The 24,761-nt window shown below is 45.5% G+C and overlaps 1 protein-coding gene across 1 annotated transcript in view; it reads left to right on the top strand.

Annotated features, from left to right (window-relative positions):
• RNF17 (ring finger protein 17) overlaps positions 1 to 24,761 on the top strand; it is a 532,263-nt gene that overhangs the window by 86,341 nt on the left and 421,161 nt on the right. The window contains exon 6 of the mRNA XM_073612476.1: positions 10,468 to 10,630. Coding sequence (XP_073468577.1) covers positions 10,468 to 10,630 — 163 coding nt within the window. The remainder of the gene's footprint in view (positions 1 to 10,467; positions 10,631 to 24,761) is intronic.

Here is a 24,761-nt window from a genome sequence, read left to right as displayed (position 1 = left end):
TGTTTAATTTTCTGTAGTCGATTCATGGTCTTAAAGAATGGTCCTTATTTTCCACAAAGAAGAGTCCAGCGCCAGCAGGAGAGGTAGAGGGTCGGGTGAACCCTTTCCTAAGATTGTCATCAATGTGTTCTTTGGAGGACTTCTAATTCAGGCTCAGAGAGTGGGAAGATGCTCCCAAATGGTATTGCAGAACCAGAAAGAATCTCAATGGGGCAATCATTTGGCCGGTGAGGCGGTAGGGATTCAGCCCCCTTCTTGTCGAAGACGTCCAGGAAGTCTCTGTAAACCTGGGGGCAGTACTCAATTTTCTCTGTCACAATTGCACTAATACGGCTACAATCAAATCAAGTATAATGGAAGATACTGCATATAGCCGCATAAAGAAGCAGTTAACCAAACTGATCACAAAGGAAACACAGGTCAACAGCGACATCTATCTCTCAAGATGCAGAAAGAGGAATCTCATACCACAGGGTCTCCGGATTAAAAATCCTTGTGCAAATACACTGAACTCTCCTTATGCAGAAGGATTCTGCAGACGTACCAGCGAAAGGTTAAGGAACAACCTCATTCATAAACTCTATGGTAAAAGGGAAACAATCCGGAAACAAAAGCAGTTGGTGTTTGAAACCTCAACACCATTGGACCCCACAAGCATCAACCAAATTAAGAATGAAATCGAAACCTTACAAAGACAACTGCAAAAACTTGCCATGAACAGGAAGCAAAAAAAAACTCCAAAAGCTACACCAAGAGCAGACCTTTTGTATACAATCTAAACAACACAAAACAAACACAGCTTCTATAACTCCTGCTATCAGCAACTTGGAAGCCGATCCAGAATCCCAAGGTATCCCTTGTGTAAATGCTGACCTTACAGAAAATGTGGATATAACAGAGGAACTCGGAATCATAAATTTGTCAAATCATCAACTTTCTACACCAGAAACAGTCCTCTCCAAAGGCCTCACATTCTGCCCAACCACCAAATTGGATAATTTACAGGTATGGTCAGATATGGAGGAATTCTTTAGGAGACTAAGGCTCAAAGAATGTTTTCACAGTAAGGAAAGGAATCCTAAGACCATAGGAGGTGACAAAAAGAAAAAGAACAGCAACTTCACACCTCCACAAGGACGCAACCCCAAACTGAATACCTATATTGACAGCTTCAGGCTGCGAGTTACATCCCTGATATCCACCCAGCAAAAGAAAATATTATACAATCTATCACCACTGGAACAAAGAGCTGTACATGATCTGCGCAATAATCAGGCCATAACCATCAGATAAAGGGGGAGTAGTCGTTGTGATGGATACAGACAAATATATACAAGAGGGCCAGAGGCAGCTGGCAAATACTACTTACTACGAAAAACTGGACTATGATCCGACCCAGGATTTTACTAAGCAATTAAAAGGTCTCATTGCGACAATACCAAGCCACCTACATTCAGAACTCATCAATGCGATTCCGGATAATCCAGAAATTGGAGACTTCTACATGCTGCCCAAGATTCACAAGCCAGGAAATCCAGGCAGACCCATTATAACAGGTATGAATACACTTACCGAACATATCTCAGGCCTTGTAGAAAACATGTTAAAACCTTTAGTCATGAACACTGCAAGTTTTCTGCAAGACACCACTGATTTTCTGAACAAGCTTAACAATAAACAACAATTACCACCAAATACACTTCTAGTCACTATGGATGTAGAATCTCTGTACAGTAACATCCCTCACAAGGATGGGTTGGCGGCATGCCAGATTCTTATCATCCTCACCAAACCACAAATACACGGCTGAGGATGCGACACAGCTCATTGAATTTATTCTTACACACAACTACTTCACTTTCAAAAATGACATCTATCTCCAGTGTATGGGTACTGCTATGGGAAGCAAAATGGCACCCCAATATGCAAACTTATTTATGGCTGACCTGGAGGACAAATTCCTGAACAGCATACAACAAAAGCCATCCTGATATCGCTATATTGATGATATATTCATGATATGGACTGAAGGTGAAGAAAATCTAAACCTATTCTTCTCATTAATCAACACTTCACCCATCTATCAAACTAAAAATGGACTATTCGAAAACACATGTCAACTTCCTGGACACTACAGTATACATCAGGGATGACAAGCTTCACATGTCGATACACAGAAAACTTACTGACCGATGCAGCTATCTTCATAGTTCCAGTTTTCACCCCCAACACACTAAACGGGCCATCATACACAGCCAGGCCATCAGATACCAACCGAATTTGTTCAGACGCAGAAGACAGAGATAAACATCTCAGAACACTGGCAGACTCCTTCCATAAGAAAGGTTACAAAGACAAAACCATCAACAACAGCATAAACACAGCCTTGAAAACCCGAAGAGAAAACCTCCTCCAATACATAGAGAAAAAAACAAATAACCGAGTACCTCTAGTCACCACATACAACCCAGCACTTGAAGGGATCAAAAAGATAATCAAAGATTTACAACCCATTATAACAGAGGATGACACTCTGAAAGGAATATTCCAACAACCCCCATTATTGGCTTTCAGACAACCACCCAACCTCAAACAAAAACTAATCAGCAGGAAACTTCACTCTTATTATGAAGTCACAAATAATGGAAGCAAACCCTGCAATAAAAAACGCTGCAAACTATGTAACCAGATCAATCTATGCAAAAGTGTTAAACACACAAATGGGACCTTCAATATCATGGGATCTTACAGCTGTACCTCCAGTAATGTTGTGTACCTCATCCAATGCAAAAGGTGCAGCAAAGGATCTTATGTTGGTGAAACAGGACAGAAGTTGCAAGCGAGGATGAATTTGCACAGACATACCATCAAAGAACATAAAGAAGACCGTTTATGCATACCTGTGGGACATCATTTCTCACAACCAGACCACACTATAGAAGACCTCAATGTTTTAGTTCTTAAAGGGAATTTCAGAACTATCCAGGAAAGGAAAACATTTGAACTAAGAATGATACTACTTTTTGACACGAAAAATAACGGCCTGAATTTAGATATTGGTTTCCTTACACATTATGCTAAAGTTTTACATCCCCTCTGTGACTAGTATCCCCCCCTGCATTCTTCAGCTCTCCCTCTGTCTTATCTCACTAACTCTGCTGCTATCTTTATTACCATTAATTTGTATGTGTTTGGTTTTCTCTTTTTTTTTTTTTTTCCTTCTTTAACATGTTGCTTAAAAATTTGTGAATCAGTACTGCTTGGACCTTGAAGGGGACATACCCTGAAAGCTTGTCCTGAAAAATTGTATGTTAGTGCAAATAAAAAAAGTATCACGGACAGTACTCAATTTTCTCTAAACCTGGGGGAGAAGAGTGTTGTCATCTGTGGAAAGGGGTTTGTAGAATAATTATATTAATTTTGGCTTTATAATCAAGATCTGTATTTATGCAGTCTGAGTTCCCTTTTAGCTTTGACTTTGAAAAAGCTCACTCAGCTCAGCATAAGACGAATCTTGAAATAGCTAGGTTGTGTGAATGTCATTTTTGTACCAGTTGTTCTCCATGTATAGAGTTTATGACTAAAGGTCAGTAGGTCAGTGGTTTCACAGATAAGAATATACTCAGAGTATCTGTCATAGACTTCAACAAAATACTTGTAAAGATCTTTTAAAGTAAAAACATATATTCGCTTTAATATACCGTATTTATCGGCGTATAACACGCACATTCATTTTAAGAGGGAAGTTTCAGGAAAAAAACTTAAATTTTAAATAAGGAACTTTGAAGCAAAATAAGGGTCAGTGCCCATCTGCAGCCTCACCATTGCCCTCAATGCAGCCTGATCAATACCTATCTGCAGTCTCACAAGTGCCATCAATGCAGCCTCATCAGTCCACATCAATGCAGCCTCACCATTGCCTTTAATGCAGCAGCCTCACCATTGCCATCAGTGCAGCCTGATCAATGCCCATCTGCAGCCTAAAGGGGACAGGGAGGGGGGGGCGGGACGAGCGCCGACAGATTACATACAGTGAGAATCTCCTATGATAGACAGAACAGTGGTCCAAGGGCGGCCCAGGAGATGGGATTTCCTATTACAGAGGCCGCCAAGTAAACAGGAGATTCTCACTGTATGTAATCTGACAGTGCTCGCCCCGCCCCCCTCCCTGTCCCCTCCCAGGCAGCTAAAATTAAAGTATTGGCGTATAACACGCACACGCTATTTGTACTGGATTTTCGTAGTGAAAAAGTGAGTGTTATATGCCAATAAATACAGTAGTTATTTGATATAGTTATTTAATTAGTTAGCTAAATTGAGTTTGTGTGAAATATTTTATATATATATATATATATATATATATATATATATATATATATATATATATATATGTGTATATATATATATATATATATTATAATATTTATATATATAATATTTATTCAATTATAGTTTATTATGCATTTGTAAGTTTTGGTACAGAATAGCATTTCTGTAATTTAAAGTACATATCTGTTACAAGAATTCGGTCATTTAGAAAGGTCATTCACCTTGAGTTTTTTATAGGAATCTGTTGTGTGTTGCGGTCAATCAAAGAAGCTTAACCACTTGCCTACTGGGCACTTAAACCCCCCTCCTGCCCAGACCAATTTTCAGCTTTCGGTGCTCTCACACTTTGAATGACAATTACTCAGTCATGTAATACTGTACCCAAATGAATTTTTTGTCCTTTTTTTCATACAAATAGAGCTTTCTTTTGGTGGTATTTGATCACCTCTGGGTTTTTTATTTTTTGCGCTATAAATAAAAAAAGACCGAAAATTTTGAAAAAAAAACGCATTTTTCTTAGTTTCTGTGATAAAATTTAGCAAATTATTAATTTTTCTTCATAAATTTTGGCCACAATTTTATACTGCTACATATCTTTGGTAAAAATAACCCAAATTGGTGGATATTATTTGGTATTTGTGAAAGTTAGAGAGTCTACAAGCGATGGTGCACCTGATGTACTGGTGGCCTATCTCATTTCTTGTGACCCAAACAAGCCAGGAAAGTACAAATACCCCCCAAATTACCCCTATTTTGAAAGTAGACATTCCAAGGTATTTAGTAAGAGGCATGGTGAGCTTTTTGATGTCATTTTTTCCCACAATTCTTTGCAAAATGAAGATCCCCCCCCCCCCCCCCCCCACACACACACACACACACACACACACACACAAAATTGTCATTGTAATAGGTTATTTCTCTCACATGGCATGTACCACAAATAACGCCCCAAAATACATTCTGCTACTCCTCCTGAGTATAGGGATACCACATGTGTGGGACTTTTTCACAGCCTGGCCACATACAGAGACCCAACATGCAGGGAGCACCATCACGTGTTCTAGGAGCATAAATTACACATCTAACTTGTTGACCACCCTTTACACTTTTGAAGGCCCTGGAGCACCAGGACAATGACATGTGACACTGATGACAGATGGCACTGATGACACTGATGTGGCATTGATGACAGATGGCACTAATGTGGCACTGATGACAGGTGGCACTGACAGGTGGCACTAATACGTGGCAATGATGACACTTGACACTGACAGATGGCACTAATGACACGTGGCAGTGATTACAGATGGCACTGATGACAGATGGCACTAATACGTGGCACTGATGACAGATGGCACTAATACGTGGCACTGATGACAGATGGCACTAATACGTGGCACTGATGACAGATGGCGCTAATACGTGGCACTCATGACAGATGGCGCTAATACGTGGCACTCATGACAGATGGCACTAATACGTAGCACTAGTGACACTGGTGACATGTGACACTGATACGTGGCAGTGGGGACGGATGGCAGTGGGGAGGGATGGCACTGGCGACAGATGACAGTGGGGAGGGATGACAGGAGACACTGACGTTTTTTTTTTTTTTTACACACCGCTGCAGCGGTTCGCTCTCCCTCCTCATACGCTGTCTCTGTATGAGGAGGGAGAGCCGGCGATGAGAGATGATCTCATATGTTTACGACCTCATTGGTACCACCGATCGCACTGTAAATGGCCGCTGTCATTGGCCGTTTACGGCGATCTGTGACTGGCTGTGTCCGAAGGACACGGCCAGCGCAGAACTTCCGCGATGCACGCCCGCGGGAGCGCGCATTGCGGAAGTAAACAGCTGGACGCCCGCCCGGCAGATAGCGTCCGCACTGCAGCCGTCTTTCGGCTATAGTGCGGGCGCGAAGTGGTTAAGAGACGTGTCAGCTATGTGCAAAGATAATATTTAGAATAATCACGAATATGATCATTTCATTTTTAGTTCTAGCTATATATGGTTATGGCTGTAGTTTGCTGACTAGTTGATTTGAAATAGTATAAAAAACAGTGTGACACTAGGCTAGACACACTTCACATGTCCTTCACTCACACACAGAAGGACTTCACTTCTTTCTCACACACACAAAGGAGGACACTTTCAGACACTGAAGAAGACATTTTGTTTACATTAGGCCTATATACAGTCTACCTCACAAACAGCTGCTAGAGCAGACCCCTCTCTGACATAGAGAAGCACAGACGGAGCTGAAACATGTCTTGAACTTTCTTGATACAAGTTTTTGTTCCTATTATCTTTTGTTTTACTACATCAAGCTGTAAGAAGATTTTAACTTTGTATATATTTTCAAGTTGTTGCCAAGTGTGACCAAATAAACTCACACTTTGTTTTAATACAGCCTGGCTATTGAACTTTTGAACAAAACGCCTAAGACACTGTTGACATAACACGTGTCTGTAATTAGAGAAGCTTTCTCTACATTTTACAGGGTTGAACCGTCAAACAGGCTCATTGTGGGAAACAGTGGTGTAAGCAATAGGGTGTGCCGAAAGACACAACTTCAGTGGACCAATCAATCTGTGGCTGGTGCTGTCGAAGCCACGGTAACCCCAAAATAACCGGAAAAATGGGGGAAGAAATCACGTCCAGCCGAAGATATTCCCGATCTGCTTCGGTGGTGGCCAATATGAGGTTGGTCTCATGGGTTATGGGACCCGAGGTTGGTGTGGAGCCATCTGCCAGATGAATGGTGAATGGCTGGGGCTTCTTGCACAGTGGGATTCCATACTTTTTGGAGAAGTGGATGTCAATAAAGCAGCTGCAAGCCCAAGAGTCAGTAATGGCTGCTACTCGGATTATCCTTCCCGGTATCTGCAATGAGAGGCAGAGAGTGAGATGCGAGGATTTAAAAACGTACGGTGAAACAGATGGGACATCCTTGAAGAAAGTGACCCGCTCCACTACAATACAGGTATAGATTGTTCATGCGACATTGTCGCTCTTCGGGTGTGAGGGGTGCACGAATTATGCCAAGTTGCATTGGCTCTGCATCATGAATTGGGGTTGATGTGTGGGTCTCAGGGGTTCTCAGGTGTGGAACCATGGGTACTCGTGGGAGCATCCATGTGGGACGGGCCATACCGAATCGCTCCCTGTGACGTTCTCCGAGTCTGTGATCAAGCTGGATACCCAACTGAATTGTAGGTTTCAAAGTATCAGGGAGCCCCACTCTTGCTAATTCGTCTTTGAGGGGCTCGGACAGGCCCAAGCGAAACCGATGGCGCAAGGCAGCGTCGTTCCATGCAGTGTCTGCAGCCCACTTGCGGAATTCCGTTACGCAGTCCTTAACATGGCGTTTCCCCTGTTGTAGAGAGGTCAACACTGTTTCAGCTGTGGTGGTTCGTTGTGGGTCATCATAGAGGATTGCCATGGCATCGAAGAAAGAAGACAGTGAGTGCAGTATAGGACTCTCCCTTTCCAATAGCTGATGAGCCCATGCCTGAGGTTATTCTGTAAGTAAGGCTACTACGAACTCGACCTGTGTATCCTCCGAAGAGAAGGTCCTAGGCTGTAAGGTAAAGTATAGCCGACAGGCATTCCTGAAAGCCCGCAACTTGTGGTGAACCCTTGAAAAGCCTTCCGGCATATGAACCCATGGTTCAGGAGCTTGAGTAGAGATGGGTTGTTCCATAGCCATAACAGGTGGTTTGGCAGGGCTCAGAACTGAGGGATTGGCCATTGCAGTCAGCCGACCTCCCAGTTGAAAGTACCCCTCTTGTATGTACGCCAGGGCCTGAGACGCAGAGGCCGCTTGTTGGCACAGGGCCGCTTGTTGGCACAGGGCCTCGAAGGTGGAAGCTCTCCCCTCAGTCTGAGACATGGTTGGATTATTCTGTCAGGAGGGCCCTGTACCTGAGGTGAGACTGAAGTTGTGGGGAGGCCTCCCTTGCACCTCGGGTCCTTGAAGCCTCTGGAGATGGAGACCGAGACTTGGACACCGAGTGGCAGGGGTGCAGAGCACCGGGCAAGCCTTAGTCCGAGACCCAAGCCAAGGTCAAGTCCAGTTGGGCAATCAAGCATAAAAGGGTTAATCAGAAGAAGAATGGTCGAGAGCCAAGCCGGGATCGGTTCCAATCTGGCGGCTGAGTACAAAAGGGGCAAAGAAGTAGAATGGTTAAGTTAGAAATCGGAGGTCAATGGCAAGCAGCAATCAAGAGTAGTCAAATAGGTTTCCAGGTCACAACAGGTTCAGACAGATCACACACTAGCACAGGAACAAGGGGGGACTTGAGATAATCCACAACTTGGTGGTGGCTGGGCTTATATAGGGAAGTTTGTGATCCCTTCCTGTGCGCCTCCTGGGCATTTTTCCATCAGGTTATTGTCACTTCCTGTGCGTGTCCTGGGCATTTTCCTGCCCTTTTCCATCAAGTCTTCTGCGCAGGTGCAGGTTGGTGCACTGAGGCGTCTTTGTCGCATGCTCTGTTGGCACGGATTTCCTCTTACTGATCTAATTTCTTTGTGAATCTCAATTTATAATGTAATAGTCTCAGTGCATCGTTTAAGGATGCTTTTGCATGTTCGTTTAGCCATGCTGCGAATCCTAGCAGTAAAAATTGCTGATTCTTGTGGCTGGGATTGACAGCTCTGTGTGGAGAGCTGACAATCCTGTACAATTACAGGCTGTTGGTGGCCACTGCTATTTGTGACTATTCGCACAGCCAGTAAATACTTGCCATTGGATTTCACAGTGTGGTTAATCGACCATGTGAACACAGCCTAATAGTGTGAATTGCAGACACTGAGATTCAGTTGTAGAAATAGTAGCAAAGGGAAATTGGAGATGCAGTTCCTGCATATGTATCCGATTTGAATCTTTTGATTTTTGAAGTAGAAACAAAATGGCTGTAATCTGGCTGCTGGATTTAACATCACTCTTTTCTCCTAGGGCTTATTCACACTAGGAGCTGCATGCGAATCATACAGAAATGCTGTGCGGTTCACATGCAGTTTTGTGCAGTGCAATTTCAGCCCTATTTACACAGCTTTTGTACCATGCAGTCCAGTGCAGACAATTTGCACTGTTTGTGACCTGCGTTTGGCGTGTCGTTAAATTTGCACTGACCCCTGAAGCAGATCGCAAAGAACAGTGCAGATGGAATGCTGTGTGGGAGGCCACACAGGAACACGGATTTCCCGCATGGCATTCTAGTTTGAATGGACCCTTGTAACTCAATGTTTACAATTGTGTGTGAAAGGTTTGAGACAGCAGAATTATGCAAACAAATGAATACCTCACATCTATTCACTTAAACCTCAAGGTTCTCACACATAAAGTCTGATTTTTCTTTTTAACACATTATGTTTATCGTGTTAATGCTTATACACATACAATATCACAGATTAATATAAAATGCTAAAAACATACAAATAATATAGACATATGCAGTCACACATTTATGTTAAAGTGATACTAAAGTCTCCTTTTTTTTTTTTAGGTAATAACAAACATGTTATACTTGCCTGCTCTATGAAATGGTTTTGCACAGAGCAGCCCAGATCCTCCTCATTCTCGGGTCCCTTTTCTGTGATCCTGGCCCCTCCCTCCTGTTGCGTGCCCCCACAGCAAGCAGCTTGCTATGGGGGCTTCCAAGCCAAGATGCAGCACCATGTGTCCATTCAACCCATTCATCCCCCGTACCCTTTCTCTCCTTATTGGCCAAATGATTTTGACAGCAGCGGGAGCCAATGGCTCCACGCTGCTGTCTCAGCCAGTGAGGAGAGAAGTCACGGGTAGCCGATACACTGCTGCAACATCACTGGATAGAGATGGGGCTCAGGTAAGTATTAGGGTGGGCTGAGGGGCGCTGCTGCACACAAGTTTTTTATCTTAATGCATAGAATGCATTAAGATAAAAACCCTTCTGCCTTTACAGCAACTTTAACTTACACATACATTGTCATATGTGCTCAAACACTATTCAGACTGAGCCATCTTTCTGCAACCAGTGTCTGGTGATTTTGTGCTTTTAGGAGCCACTTTTACCAGCCTCAGAGTGCTTTGGATTTATGGAAGTGAAATGAACTACAGGATCAAATGCTTTTTTAATAAACTTTTTCAGATTGGTGGATCAGAATATATTAAAGTAGTCCGCAAGATCCAAGATGTGTATAACAATGAAGATACAGATGACTGGATAATTGAGTACCCAGTAATAGGTCAAGCATGTGTTGCCAAGTTTGATGGGGATGACGACGACCAGTGGTACCGAGCTGAAATCATTGGTAAGGTTTTCATACTCAACTGATCAGTTCATTTTTCTGCAGGTGCATTAAATTAAGAATTTGAAAAGAACTGCAAATCCCAGTTGGGTAGGAGAGGAGACAGATCTGCTGTTCATAGTGATTATGAACAGCGATCTGTCTCCTCCTCAAGGCAGTGCCATCCTCCCACAGTTAGACTCCCTAGGAAACACATATTTAACCCCTTGATCAATCCCTAGTGTTAACCCCTCTCTGCCAATGGCATTTATACAGTAATTGGTGGCTATTTTTAGCTCTGATCGCTGTATAAATGTCAATGGTGCAAAAAAAGTGTATGATCTGTGTGCCGCAATGTCGCAGTCCCGCTAAAAATCACAGATCACCGACATTACTTGTAAAAAAAACATTTTTTTAAATAAAAGTGCCATAAATTTATATTCCCCATTTTGTAGACGCTATAACTTTTTCGCAAACCAATCAGTATATGATTATTGCAGTTATTTTTACCAAAAATATGTAGAATACATATCGACCTAAACTGAGAAGGATTTTTTTTTTTTTTTTTTTGAATTGGGATATTTATTAAAGCAAAAAGTAAATAATTTAAATTTTTTTCAAAATTGTCGGTCTTTTGTTTATAGCGCAAAAACCGCAGAGGTGATCAAATACTACCAAAAGAAATCTCTATTTGTGTGAAAAAAACATCAATTTTGTTTGGACACATCGTCACACGACCGCGCAATTGTCAGTTGAAGAGACGCAGTGCCGTATCGCAGAAAAATGGCCTGGTCATAAAGGGGGCAAGTGTTTCCGGTCCTTAAGTGGTTAAAGTTGTTGTAAACTGTTACACCAATTGTACCTACAGGTAAGCCCATAATAATGCTTACCTGTAGGTACTGTGAATGTCTCCTAATAGCTCAGTTTAGGAGGTATTCAGAGTGCATGCAGCCAATGACATCACCGGCGCATGCAATCTGAAGGTCCGGCTTATAGTGCCGGACCTACAGAGCCCGTGCCTTAAACACGTCCCCGGCCACCTATGTAACCGAAGCCCACAAACTCAGAAGGAAGACTGGGGGAAAATGTCAGCGTCCCAGCGGTGACATTGCAGCACTGGAGGGCTTCAGTCGAAGGTAAGTCTATCATAATGTGCTAGTAAGCGATGCATACTAGCACATTATGACCTTGCCTTGCAGGGAATTATTTATTTATTTTTAACCCCCTACAGTTTACTACCACTTTAATTACCTTGTAAAACACTCTATGCTTATTACAGTTTGTACACACGTAACCCTTGGATCGTCCCTAATGTTAACCCCTTCCCTGTCAGTGTCATTAGTACAGTTACAGTGCATTTTATTTAGCACTGATCACTGTATTGGCGTCACTGGTCCCCAGAAAGTGTCAGGTGTCCGATTTGTCTGCCGCAATATTGCAGTAACGCTAAAAAACGATGATTGCCATCATTACTAGTAAAAAATAAATTAATAAAAATTCCATAATAGTATGCCCTAGTTTGCGGCGCCGCACCGATTTCAAAAAGTAGTTTCTGTACTACTATTTGCGATTTAAATTGACATCTGTGCAGAAACCTGCACAGATGTCTCTGAGATCACAGCCGAAATCGAGACTGACATGCGGAAGTGAAATTGTGTGAGTTTAGCTGAACTTTTTACAGCTTCATTCCCGCAGCTCAGTGTGAACCTGGGCTTACAGCATAAAGTAAAAAGTGTTTTTCTCATTCGTTCATTGACAGACACAGCCTTCATAACGATAGGGTTATATCGCCTCTATTAGGAGTAGGAATAGGCAGAACAAAAAAGCAAATGAGCACGTGGCTACGCCCATGGGCCATCCTTAGTCAGTATATAACCCCCTCCCTGCTCTAGTTTTTCAGTTTTTTTTTCTGCGTAGTCTAGAAGGACCTGGCTCCCTGCTGGACCTGTGGTTCTTTGGATTTTGTTTTATATCTCTTTTTCTGTGATGATCTGCAATCAACTGCTGGGCTGGGTGACAGGCTGGATAATATAAATCCTGGTAATCTCCCCAGCCTGGCCATCGAGTGCACGCAGACCTTAGCTCCGCGCTGGGTTGGCCACGACAAGCCCCATTCTGGACTGGGGCATCCGGCGAGGAAAGTCTCGCCAGGGGCACATATGACCAGACTACTGCTGTCTGGGTCACAGTGTCGCCATGGCCGACAGCCAACCCATCTAGGTTGGAGGTGAATCTGTCTGTGGAGTGCGACCAGCAATCCCTGCAGGAGGGGTAAGTATGGGCTCCACCGGGTCCAGGCACGGGTACTGGCAGCTGAGTACACTCTGGGGGGGGTTGATCTGGGGAGATGGCTTCCATGCCCTCCCTTTCTTCCCCCCTCCTTCCTGGGGACGCTGCTGTTTACTGGGTGCAGGGAGGGTGTGAGGCACCTACCTGCCTAAGTGGGGTCTCTTCCAGGTGGTCTCCGGGCTTCCTGGTGCAGGGGAGGATACAGGGCTCAAAATCGGCCCGGTCCCCCCCGAGGGCGGGCGTCCAGAAATTTAGCCTGCGACCTACCGCGGGCGTCCATAAATTTAGCCCGCGGCTTTTGCGGCCTAGCGCATTACCGCCACTTTCCTGAGGGGTGGCGCTGCGGGGGTCTGTGCCCCCTGTGAGGGACTCCGGTCTGTGCCCCTGTGAGGGGCCATGTTTTGGGCCCCTGTGAGGGGCCTGGTCAATGCCCCCTGTGAGGGGCCTCCGAGTCTGTGCCCCCTGTGGGGGGCCCCCCAGATCTGTGTCTCTGGGAGGCTGTGTGAGGGGCCCCCCGGGTCTGTGTCCCCTATGAGGGGACCCAGGTTTGTGCCCCTGTGAGGGGCCCCGGTGCTGAGGAGGCACTTCAGTCTGTGCTTCCTGTGTGTGGCCTCGGTCGAGGGGCGCTGGTTTTCGCACTTATTGTCTGTGCGGGAACCTTTTTAAGATGGTGCAGCGGTGGCTGTGGCGGAGAGCCGGTATCCCTTTGGATAAACGGTTTGTCGCGGCGAACGCATTTCCTTCGCTCCTTCTTATTCTGACAAATTTGTTCATGAGGACTGGGAGTGTCCAAAGTGTCTTTGGTGTTTCCAAGAACACTTGCTGTAAGGTACCCTTTTTGAGGAGTCCCTCCTTCAGTAGTGAGATGTTCCATCAGTAGTGGACCCCCCTATCTCTAGGATGTTCAAGGCAACCGTGGTTCCAATAGAGGAATCTCTTGCTTCTAAAAGGTCCAGCTGACATGTATGGAGGGGGAGCAGAGTCCCCCTGTCTTTGCTGCTTTGGAGGACCTGTTGGTACAGGTGCTGCAGTTGTCCGCTAGGTCACTTGGCTGCAGTTACCCTGGTTGCTGAGCTCTGTTTACTCAGGGGGCTGAGACATGTATTTTGGGGGGCGACCCTGAATGGCAGCATGTCGAGTCTTGATATTGTCCGGTTACAGGATAGTTTTCCGGCTGTGTTCCTCCAAAGAGTTTTGCTTTGGGCTAAGTTTTGGGGTTTGTCGCCAGACTGCAGGCCTTTCTCCTCGGGGGGGCTGTGCAAGCCCTGTTGCTGTAGAGGATGTTCCCTGCTGAGAATGGGATGGAGAGTGTCACGGAACGTCCCACACTCCGCTTGAGTGATTCCGTCAGTATACCACTTCCTGCCAGTCTGGACTCAGATATCAGATATTCCAACCGCTCCCAAGCACAAGACAAGACTTGCTTAGATGCTAACATGGACTATATTTTATTAGAACCAGAATACAGTCTTATATACAGTAGAAGAGGAGGTTCCCCCCTCCTGCTCATATTACTCTAACAATACACCTGTAACCTAATTAACCTAATTAACATGAGCTAGTTTACTAAATCATTTACCCAGACCAGATGACTCAGAGACATGACCTGTAGGACACAGACTTGTGGTCACCGAGCTTCACACAGTAGTATAAACACAATAGCAGGAGCTAATTACAATTAACAATACAAAAAAAAAATCCCCCCCTCCTCAGCCTAGTCATCAACAAACTATAGCAGGAGTGGACTGTTCGTCTCCTAGCCAGTCCTGGAGGCCAATGTGATCAGCTCACACAATTAACATGTTGACCAATACACATCACCAAGGGACAGGACCCGGTTTAATACCTGTCTTCCGCAAAGTCATTCTGCTTATCAGGGGCTTTCTATTTTCATCTTTCTTGTCTAATGCACTCTGGGGTCACCCAGTCTGGCCCTGTGTTCCATCCCACTGCCCCCCCCTTACCCCCCCGAGGAACCACAACTCTGTCCCCAGTAACTGTCTGTGTGGCATACATGTATGTCCTTAACGTCAGGGATGTCATTGTAACGATGACTTTGCCATGAAGGGTCAAACGGACAATGTCGCAGTAATCTAAGGTAAAGGTGGTCACATGTGTACCTGAAGAGTTATACCAAAACGTAATTATGTTATCATTTTTGTGGTGGCCACCTCTTGGGCCCCCCCAGATCAAACAGAAAAAAGGATATGCAGCACCCGAAAACACGCTCTCCTGCAGTGGTAAGCGTGCATTTAGGTGTTCTTCCTGGCCAACTTGACTGAGGTGGCTGTGGTCAGCAAAACTTGGAATGGACCATCATATCTTGGCTCAAGGATCTCCAGACAGTAGTTGGTGTGTTCCTGTATCTAATTCAGGATCTGGAATGGAAGAAAACACCTGGACATGCATTCGGGTTAATTCTCGTGATAATGTGGTTACATAATTAAACACATCAGACTGCAACTGTAACTGTTGTGGAAAGTAACAACCAAATCTGGGAGCTGAACCGAGCAAAATTTCATAAGGGGATAGGGCATGTTTCCCCCGGGGGTGTGTCTGACACGGAATAGGGCAATTGGCAAACTGTCTGGCCAACTCATGTTAGTCTCTTGGGCCATCTTTAACATCCTGTTTTTTTTTTTTAGCGTCCCATTCATCCTTTCTACCTTCCCGCTACTTTGAGGGTGGTATGGGGTGTGTAGTGCCAGCTGAACCCCTAGTGCTGCCCAAAACTCTTTTGTAAGGGTTGCTGTTAAGGCTGGGCCCTGATCTCTCAATATCACCTCTGGGACCCCAAATCTACATACTATCTCACTCAGTAACAAAAGGTAGAAATGTTGCGAGCCACAATAATCCAATGCTCAGTGTGCAAACAGTTAAAAAATATTAATGGTAGAGATAAATATCTAGCAGCAAACGCAGTTCACGTACTCATAACCGTGCAAAGAATATAAATAAAAAATTGCGCTGCGCTTGATTATATACCATAAGGGGTAATACCCAAAATCACTTGAAAAATAAAAAATAAAGCATCAAGAACCTATTTTTACACACTACTTCTCACGTATAATGTGCATACAATATACATATATATGAACAATTTTAAGTGCAATGTGCATACATGTAACTATAATAGTGTTAAAACATATATACTTATGCATATACTGAATATCAAATCCAGTGGCAAACTGAAAACATGCAATAACTCATATAAAGTGCAACATGCAAGTATCTGTTTAAATATTAAATCCAATTGTATATAAGTGCACAGTGCGTCCTAAAAACACAATTGATGAGATCTCTATTGGTGAAATCCTTATATTAGTGTCCAAAATATCCAAATTAAATGTGCATCCGTATCCGTAGAAACCAATAAATGTCCAAATCCTCCAGTGTGCTGAATTCCAGTGTCACAGACAACCGTGGTGTGCCTCAGTGCCCCCCAAAGTGATTGCGCTCACCTTAGAGCGTGTGACAGTGATTAACTTGTGTCAAATCACGCTGTGTAGCCACCCCCTGGGCTGTGCATGGTAAGCTAGATACCCACAAGCTTGTGGGCCCACAAGCAACATGGCGGCCACAGGCTCATGAGTCCCCGTGTGTGCAGTTAGGGAGGAAGTGACGTCTGAGAGCGGAGGCGCGCTGCAGGTCTGGCTGTGTGTACAGGATACGGGCGTTTCTCTTCATTTTCATGATTGGATGTCTATGGAGCCACATTAACCTAGAGTGGAGATCGTATCTAGCTTACCATGCACAGCCCAGGGGGTGGCTACACAGTGTGATGTGACACAAGTTAATCACTGTGTCACACGCTCTAAGGTGAGCGCAATCACTTTGGGGGGGCACTGAGGCACACCACGGTTGTCTGTGACACTGGAATTCAGCACACTGGAGGATTTGGACATTTTATTGGTTTCTACGGATACGGATGCACATTTAATTTGGATATTTTGGACACTAATATAAGGATTTCACCAATAGAGATCTCATCAATTGTGTTTTTAGGACGCACTGTGCACTTATATACAATTGGATTTAATATTTAAACAGATACTTGCGTGTTGCACTTTATATGAGTTATTGCATGTTTTCAGTTTGCCACTGGATTTGATATTCAGTATATGCACAAGTATATATGTTTTAACACTATTATAGTTACATGTATGCACATTGCACTTAAAATTGTTCATATATATGTATATTGTATGCACATTATACGTGAGAAGTAGTGTGTAAAAATAGGTTCTTGATGCTTTATTTTTTATTTTTCAAGTGATTTTGGGTATTACCCCATATGGTATATAATCAAGTGCAGCGCAATTTTTTTATTTATATCTCACTCAGTAGTTTCTTAGCTGTGGTCCTGGCAGTCATGATCACTTCCACTAGGGCATATTCGAATCTGCCACTTCTTGGCACTTGAGAATGATCAATTTGCATCCTCTGGAATGGGGTATAGGGCTTTTTCCCCGGTGCTTCTTCTGTGCCTTTTCTGTGCATCCTGGGTTACATTTGGTGCAGATAATGCATGATCTGCAGAAGTTGTCGGCCAGTGAAGTAACTCTTGGTGCAACACTTGTTGATAAAAGAGTTCATAAAAGTCTTTGTCAAGTGGGCAGCTCCATGTGCCCATTGCACCATGGCTGGGTACATACTCCTGGGTAGACAAGGCTTCTTGTTGCACTCGAATAGTCCATTTCTGAGAGTTGCTCCTCTCCGTTTCCAGCTTTCCTTCTCATCCGGGCTTGCTGTTTCCTGTAGTTCTTTTAGATAAACTCTGTCCACTGGGAGAGTCTGTAAGATAAGCACAGGGTGGTCGTCTTCTACCGCCCTGCTGTGCACTTCCCGTGGACCACTAGCTGTCTGACAGCTGAATTGGCTAGATGATTGCCTCGAGCTTCCTTTGAGTTCATTTTGTTGTGTGCTTTTACTCAGAATAGTCACTTGGTTTGGGAGAAGCAAGGCATTCATCAAGTTTTCACAGGTGTTCCTGCAGCCGTCAGGAATCCTCTGTCCTTCCAGATTGGGCAATGCTGAAAGCATATCATGAGTCCATATGAATGTTGGCTCTTTTTCCCTCTGCCCATTTACATGCTGTAGTAAACACTTGCAGCTCTGCCTCCTGTGCAGACATCACCGGTGGTAAGGCTTCAGCTTGTAGAAGTGTGTTTTCAGTGGTGACCGCGTGTCCTGTGCGGTATTTGCCACGTTCATCAGCAAACATAAATTGTTAGGTCTGAATTCTGCAGAGGTATTTCACTCACAGAGGTGAGATGTGTGGTTTCTAGCCACATTAATTCGATGCAGTCATGGGGTGACAAGTCAAGACTCTACTTCTTCTCCTTTCCCCCCTCGAGAAGTGGAAGAAGGGTGGTAGGGTTCAGTGTTTGACAACTTAATAGAGTAATGCTGTCCAGTAGGAGGGAACACAGGAGTCTCAAGTGTCTGGTAGTGGACAAGTGTTTCGGCTGGATCTTGGTTGAATATGGCAACAACGTCATGGGGAGCAAGCAGAACGAGGCAAGTTCAACGTTTTGTCAAGCAAGGCTTGTGCAGCAAAGTCTGCTCGCAGACACAATAGGCTCCTCTTGCTACTGCATCCAGCCAACAGGAATTATATCCTATGGGGCGTAGGCTAATGCCGTGTGATTGGGTGAGTACACCTGCAGCATGTCCCAGACGTTCGGATACAAAGAGCTTGAGCGTTTTGTCATAGTCTGGGAGCCCTAGCGCCGGGGATGGTGCACTTGAGGGCCTCAGAGTTGGATATTTCTTCAGGAGACATCTGGAAGGGGTCTGATTGCAGAACATCAGTAGGAAGGCTTCTGGAATCCATGCTCCGCACTAGGAAATTAGTCCAAGGAAGGCATGAAGGGATTTCTAGCCTTGTGGCAGTGGGATGTCAGAGATTACTCTCACCCTGCCTTCAGTGAGGTGTCTTGTCCCATAGGACAAACAGTGTCCAAAGAAAATGACAGGTGTTGAACACCACTGCAATTTGGGCTTTGAGGCTTTGCAACCCTGGTTGGCAAGATAGCACAACAGGCTTTCTGAGGTGACTTCAACAGGGGGTAAGTCAGCTGCACAAAGGAGAAGGTCATCAACATATTGGAAGAGAATCACTTCCGGGTGTTCCTCTTGTCATGTGTCAAGGATGATAGCCATAGCTTTTACAAACTGGCTTGGAAAGTTCTGTGCCCCTTGTGGCACAACTGTTTAGGTATGTTGCCGTTTCTTTCCGTGGATGAATGCAAAAAGGTACCAGCAGGAGGGGTGAGGGTGGACACTGAAGAAAACGCTTGTAAGGTCCACCACTGTGAGGTACTTTGCAGTCAAAGGCATCCACCGCAGGTACCTATTTCTCTTTTAGGGGTTCTCTTCTTCCTAGAGAACAGAAATGTGTTGCATGCAGATGTACAGGCTATCAGGGCTCCAATTAAACACGAGGGCAGCCTGCAGCGTGGGCTAACTTTAGGGGGTATTGTTATTTCCGGGGCAATGATGCGCCCTCTTTTAGCTTGACTGAAACTGGTGGCACCTTTAAGTGACTGTTGTCTTCCGGTCCTGTGGACCATAGGCACGCAGGGATTCTGTCAAGTACTTCCTGCGGTATTGAACTTGAGGTTATTGCTTCATGAAGTGTCATCAGGAGAGGCAGAGAACTCAAAGCAGATAAGTCTTCTAAAGATAGGGGAGTATCTAACTTCATTCCCCATTCAGGCGTGTACATGATTGAGGCCTGTAGTCTGGAGAACACCTCAGCTCCTAGTAGATTCAAGGGACATGTAGAGGACACCACGCATCTGGCAAGCAAATCAGGAAATGTCCCCACTTGGAGTGGCTCAGTAAGTGGACTGGAGTGGGGCACCCCATCCACTCCTACACAGGAAACATCAATAGTAGAAAGGAAAGAATTATCAGGCAGGTCCACAGCCCTCAACACACTTCTGGCTGCACCCGTGTCAATGAGAAAAGTGGTAGGTTTTCCTTGTATGGGTAACGTGACCTTTGCTAGGGGTCGTCCCCCAGTTCCATTTGAGGACACTGCCATAAGGGGTGACACGGGTTTGCCCATTTCCTAGCGAGAGTTGGGGCATGGTGGTGGTTCATGTCTCCGTTGCTCTTCACAGGGATCCTTGCCTCGTCTGGGATATCTTGGGGCTCTGCATTCTTTTCTAAAGTGACCCCGATTCCCACAGTTGTAACAGGTGATCCTTTTCCTGGTAATGGGCAGTGGTGGTGGACTAGTGTAGGCGGGATCTTTGTCATGGGTTACCATGAGGGGTGTTAGTTTTTTACCTTTTTGATTTTCTATACCTCTGGTCACCAACAATAAATCAGATATTTTCATTGAACTGTATTCAGGGCGGGCCACCATCAGGCCTTTTCTGATATCCTCTCTGAGCCCTGAAACAAAAGCAATTGATAACGTGTGTGTGTGTGCCTTTGAGTCTAGCATGATACTTCTTCAGACTCCCCTTTATCTTGGGTAATATCTTGGATTGTGGTGGTCTGATCTGTCAATTTCTCCTTTGCCCAGTCGTGGAGTTGTGCACAGAACTCCACGCCTGAGGTGTAGGAAGTGGCACTTGTCAGGCAGGCATTATTGAAGGCCGTCTGCATGACTGGCCAAAAGACATGTCCTGCTTTGATTTGGCATAGGCTGATCAAGTCTCTCCAGGCAGCTGAGTAAGTTCCTTGTATCTGCACTATCCTGTGGTAGAAGGGAATTGGCTGCTTCTCTGGGTCAGGCAGACTTGTCACTAAGGTCGCTGCTTATGATGTAGTAAAAGCGACATACATCACTGGTGCCCCTTCTGGTAACCGAGACTGTTGTTGGGGCGGGGGCTGGGAAGGGGCACTATTCCTTACGGTTGCCAGCATGAGTTTGAGATCCTCTCGGAACTGTGAGTCCGGAGCCGGATTGGGGGTTAAATCAGCGGGTGGCCTTGCTGCCTGTTGGGCTTCCCACTCAGACGTTACTTCATCATTAACATATCCGGCCTGTGAATGTGATGCTTCCATATTGGGGAAGACAGGTGTGTGGTATGAACAATCCTGGTTTAAAACGGGAAGGATTGGGTATAGGCTGTCTTTGAGCCTACTGGGTGTACCAAGATGGCCGTCGGCAGGAAGTGCACTGGGCTGGGTAGAAAGTGAAGGCATGGGTGCACTAAGATGGGAGTTGTCACAGTGGGTTGTGCTTGGGCTGGGGTGGTGAGAAGGGAGTGGTTGTTAGGCGGAGGGCAGTGTTGTCCCTCCCCTCCTTTTGTTTCAAGTTCCAACATAGCACGGTGGTTCACATATCATCAACTCTGTGATACATAATATAGTACAATCGCCATCTTTCTTAAATTCCTTTTATCCAATTTTCTTTATCACACAGGATTTTTCTCCCTGTTTCTTTAGCAACGTAACTTTTCATACTTCGTTCAACTTTGTTAACTATTTCAACATCTCTCCTCTTCACAATATCACATTCTTCACAATATCACATTCCTTTCTCTCTCTGTTTCTCGGCTAACGGCTTGAGAGGAGAATACGTACAACTAATGAGTTAATCTTTCTCACTGCTCCTTATCAATTCCTTGGGTGGGGGCACATAACGCTGTTCCTCGCTGCTATAACCCTGTAATGTACGGTTAATACAAGAACAAACCCGTCAGGGGTAGTAGGGAGCAACGGCCCGCGACCCAACAGATCCCCCGGGCAGCCCCCCCCCTCCGACCTTCACCAGTCTCCAACCCCTCTCGTGTATAGCAAACAGTAAACCACAAATACACTCAGGACAGGACATTACACCTGTCACTCTTCGAACTGCAAAATTTCTGCAGGCTAAGATAAGCCCAGGGGCAGACATCTCCCCTAAACCCCGTTTATAGACATTGTTACACCTCCCGCCCCAGAGGCCAACAGCTCGTCTGGGGGTGAGACATCTGTAACACTTTCAGACCGCAAAACCAGCAGCTGAGACAACCCTCAGAGGTCTTCCAAACCTCGAGTAACCGTCTATAGCCGTCTATAACCGTCTGCTACAAAAAGACATCTCATCCCAGAGGCCGACAGCTCGTCTGGGGATGAGAACACACGTGTAGCACTTTCAGTCTGCTGAGTTTCGTAGCCCAAAGAACGGCAGACAGTGAACAGATAATACAGACAGCAGAAACCCATCGGCAGGTTCGTTAAAACAGCCTCAGGCGAGGTAATGATTCCTGCCTCTAAGACAGTCTCAGCATACCGACAGAATCCAGCGGTCATCCAAGAGATAAGAAGGTCGTACAGTGGTAAGAATATAAAAAACTTATAAAAAACTTACCGTACTTTTAGGGCTGCGCAAAGACCCCCTTCTTATCTTATCAGTTTAGCCGCTCGAAACGTTATCTCGGTCTGGCTTCGACTGTAGCCTGAAGCTCCCGGGTTTTGGCACCAGCTGTTAAGGTCAAGATTAAGAGCTTCAATCGGAATTGGAAAGTGTGGATATGCATGCATATAAAGTAAACCTCTCTTAGACACGCTCACAGCAGCATTACTTGTTACACTTCTGATTTATTCAAGGCGGTGCTAATGTTTTATACACAAAAATACATCATTGCTATGTTAGTCTAATAGTTAAGATAGAAAAGAAGATGGAGAATCTTCATAACGAGGTTTGGCTGTCCTTGGTTTTATCTTCAGTTCCGCGTTCTTCTGATGTGTGGGATGTAGGGGGTACCCGCCATCTTGAGAAAATATAGGAACAGAGCAAACCTGTAATACTTATATAATGAGTAAGGTGAAAAATATGTATGCACATAAGAAAATGGACATTTTCAGATTATTATCTACATCACATTCCTTCACAAGAGGTGCATGGGGAGCTGAAACAAGGGCATCCCCTACTATCCAAGGGATTCTGAGTTTCACGGGCACTCCCGTCACAGAGGGCATGGTACATGCCTTATGGGGGCACTCCTTCGTCATGGGGACTTTCTGATTTCAATCGACACCACGAATGCTACTTACACATTCTGCTATGCGCCAGTCTCCAGCACTTCCTTGGTTTTTTGCTGTGGTTGTGGAACATTAGGAGCGTGTGGTGTTGCCCCTTTGAGCCTGGCCACCGCTCCTTTGGGTTTCACGAAGTGTTGGCCCCGCATCTGGCGTGGTTACGTCGGTGGGGTTTGCGATCCTGGGCTGCCTGGACGATCTTCTTCCTAGACTCCTCGACTACTCCGAGGAGCACCGTAATTCTTATACAAACCTTGACTGATTTCAGTTGAAGGCTATACTGTCGGATGTCTGCTTGGTTCTGTCGGATCGTTGGATTATCTGAGCCTGAACCGGGCTTCAGCTCTGGCCAGCGTTTCTTCTCCCGGACAATATTCCGGAAGTTGCATGCTGCGTTTTTTTCATTTACTGTCCGGCAGGTGGATTCCTCTGCGGATCTGCATGTGGGGTTGGGTCCGATGTTCTCTATTTTTTTGAGGCGATTCCATTTGCATAGTTCCATACAAGCTCCCTTAGGGGATATTCTGGCATAATGGGACGAATACCCAGGGTCTCTGGACAATCGGATTCGACTGAGTCGGGAAACCAGAGTTTTCCCTAGTCTGGTGGCTTCGCTATCCGGCTCTTCGGTGGGGTAAATCCTTGCTCCTCTCCTATTGAACAGGATGACCACCAATGCCAGTCTGTCCGGGTGGGGAGAGGTCCTAGGACTGAGCTCTGCTTAGGGTTGTTGGATGTTGGTGAAATCCAGACTACCGTGTAATATCTTGGAACTTCATGTGCACAGACTAGTCTGGATCACGGAAGAATCGACTTCGGGGGCTCCCGGCATGGTTCCAGTCGGGCGAGGCAACGGCGGTGGCTTATGTCCTTCGCCAGGGCGGGCCAAGATAGGCTGTTGGTGGCTCTGGCTGTTGCCAGTATCCTCCGGTCGGGAGAATGTCTAGTTCCGGCCCTGTCTGGCATACGCTTTCCAGGAGTAGAATACTGTAAAACGGATACCTCAGTTGGTTAAGGTTGGACCACGGGGTGGGCCCTTCACGGGGCCATGTTTCGTCGTATTTGTCTCCGCTGGGGCATGCCTGAGGTAGCGTCCTGGCTCAACAGGACAGTACCAAGGTTTCTGGCAGGGTCACGGGAGCTTCTGGCGGCTCTAGTGACCCACATTTGCTCTATGCCTTTACTTCTCTCCAGCCTTTGCGGTGTCTTTTTGGTAGGATCACGGCTGCAGCGATTCCGGCCATTCTATTGGATCTGGTTGGGTCTCGGTGGTCTGGGTGCGCCCAACGTTTTCCTTGGCAACTGTCTCTCGGGAAGAACCTACTGTCTCTTGGAACGCTCTTCCATCCTGTTTTTAGAGTCGCTTTTAATAGCCTGGCTGTGATGAGCCAGGTGCTGTGGTTTCCAACACTGCTGATGGGGGGGATAGAAGAAATGGGCCTTGAGTACCATCGAGGCCCAGGGGTCAGCCTGGGTGGTCGTCTTCAGTGTCTTCTAGTCTCGCACTTCCTGGTGTGTACCTTTGTATTCCAGGGGTTAGGCGTCTGTTTCCACCAGTGCGGTTCTTCTACTGCCGTGGGATCTGAACTTAGTAATTTTGGTTCTCCAGAAGCCTCTCTATCGCTCTTTCAAGATATTCTGGAGATTCCAATACTTACTCTGGCGGAAGGTGGTTTCTTGGTGGCTATCACCTCCGCTCACAGGGTGTCAAAAAGGGGGGCGTTATCTTGTCGATCAGCTTACCCAGGTTAAAGTGGTGCTTTGCCCATTTTTACAGGGCTCCGTCCTTGGATTTCCATTTGAATAAGGACATTGTGTTGCTTTTCTTGTGTCCCTGGTCAGCACTTTCCAAGGAATATGCTTTATCTGCCCTGAAGGG

The sequence above is a fragment of the Aquarana catesbeiana genome, linkage group LG02, assembly GCF_042186555.1.
Source record: "Aquarana catesbeiana isolate 2022-GZ linkage group LG02, ASM4218655v1, whole genome shotgun sequence".
In the NCBI taxonomy this organism is placed as follows: domain Eukaryota; kingdom Metazoa; phylum Chordata; class Amphibia; order Anura; family Ranidae; genus Aquarana; species Aquarana catesbeiana.
Note: the sequence above shows the minus strand (reverse complement) of the source record. Positions and strands in the feature narration are given on the sequence as shown.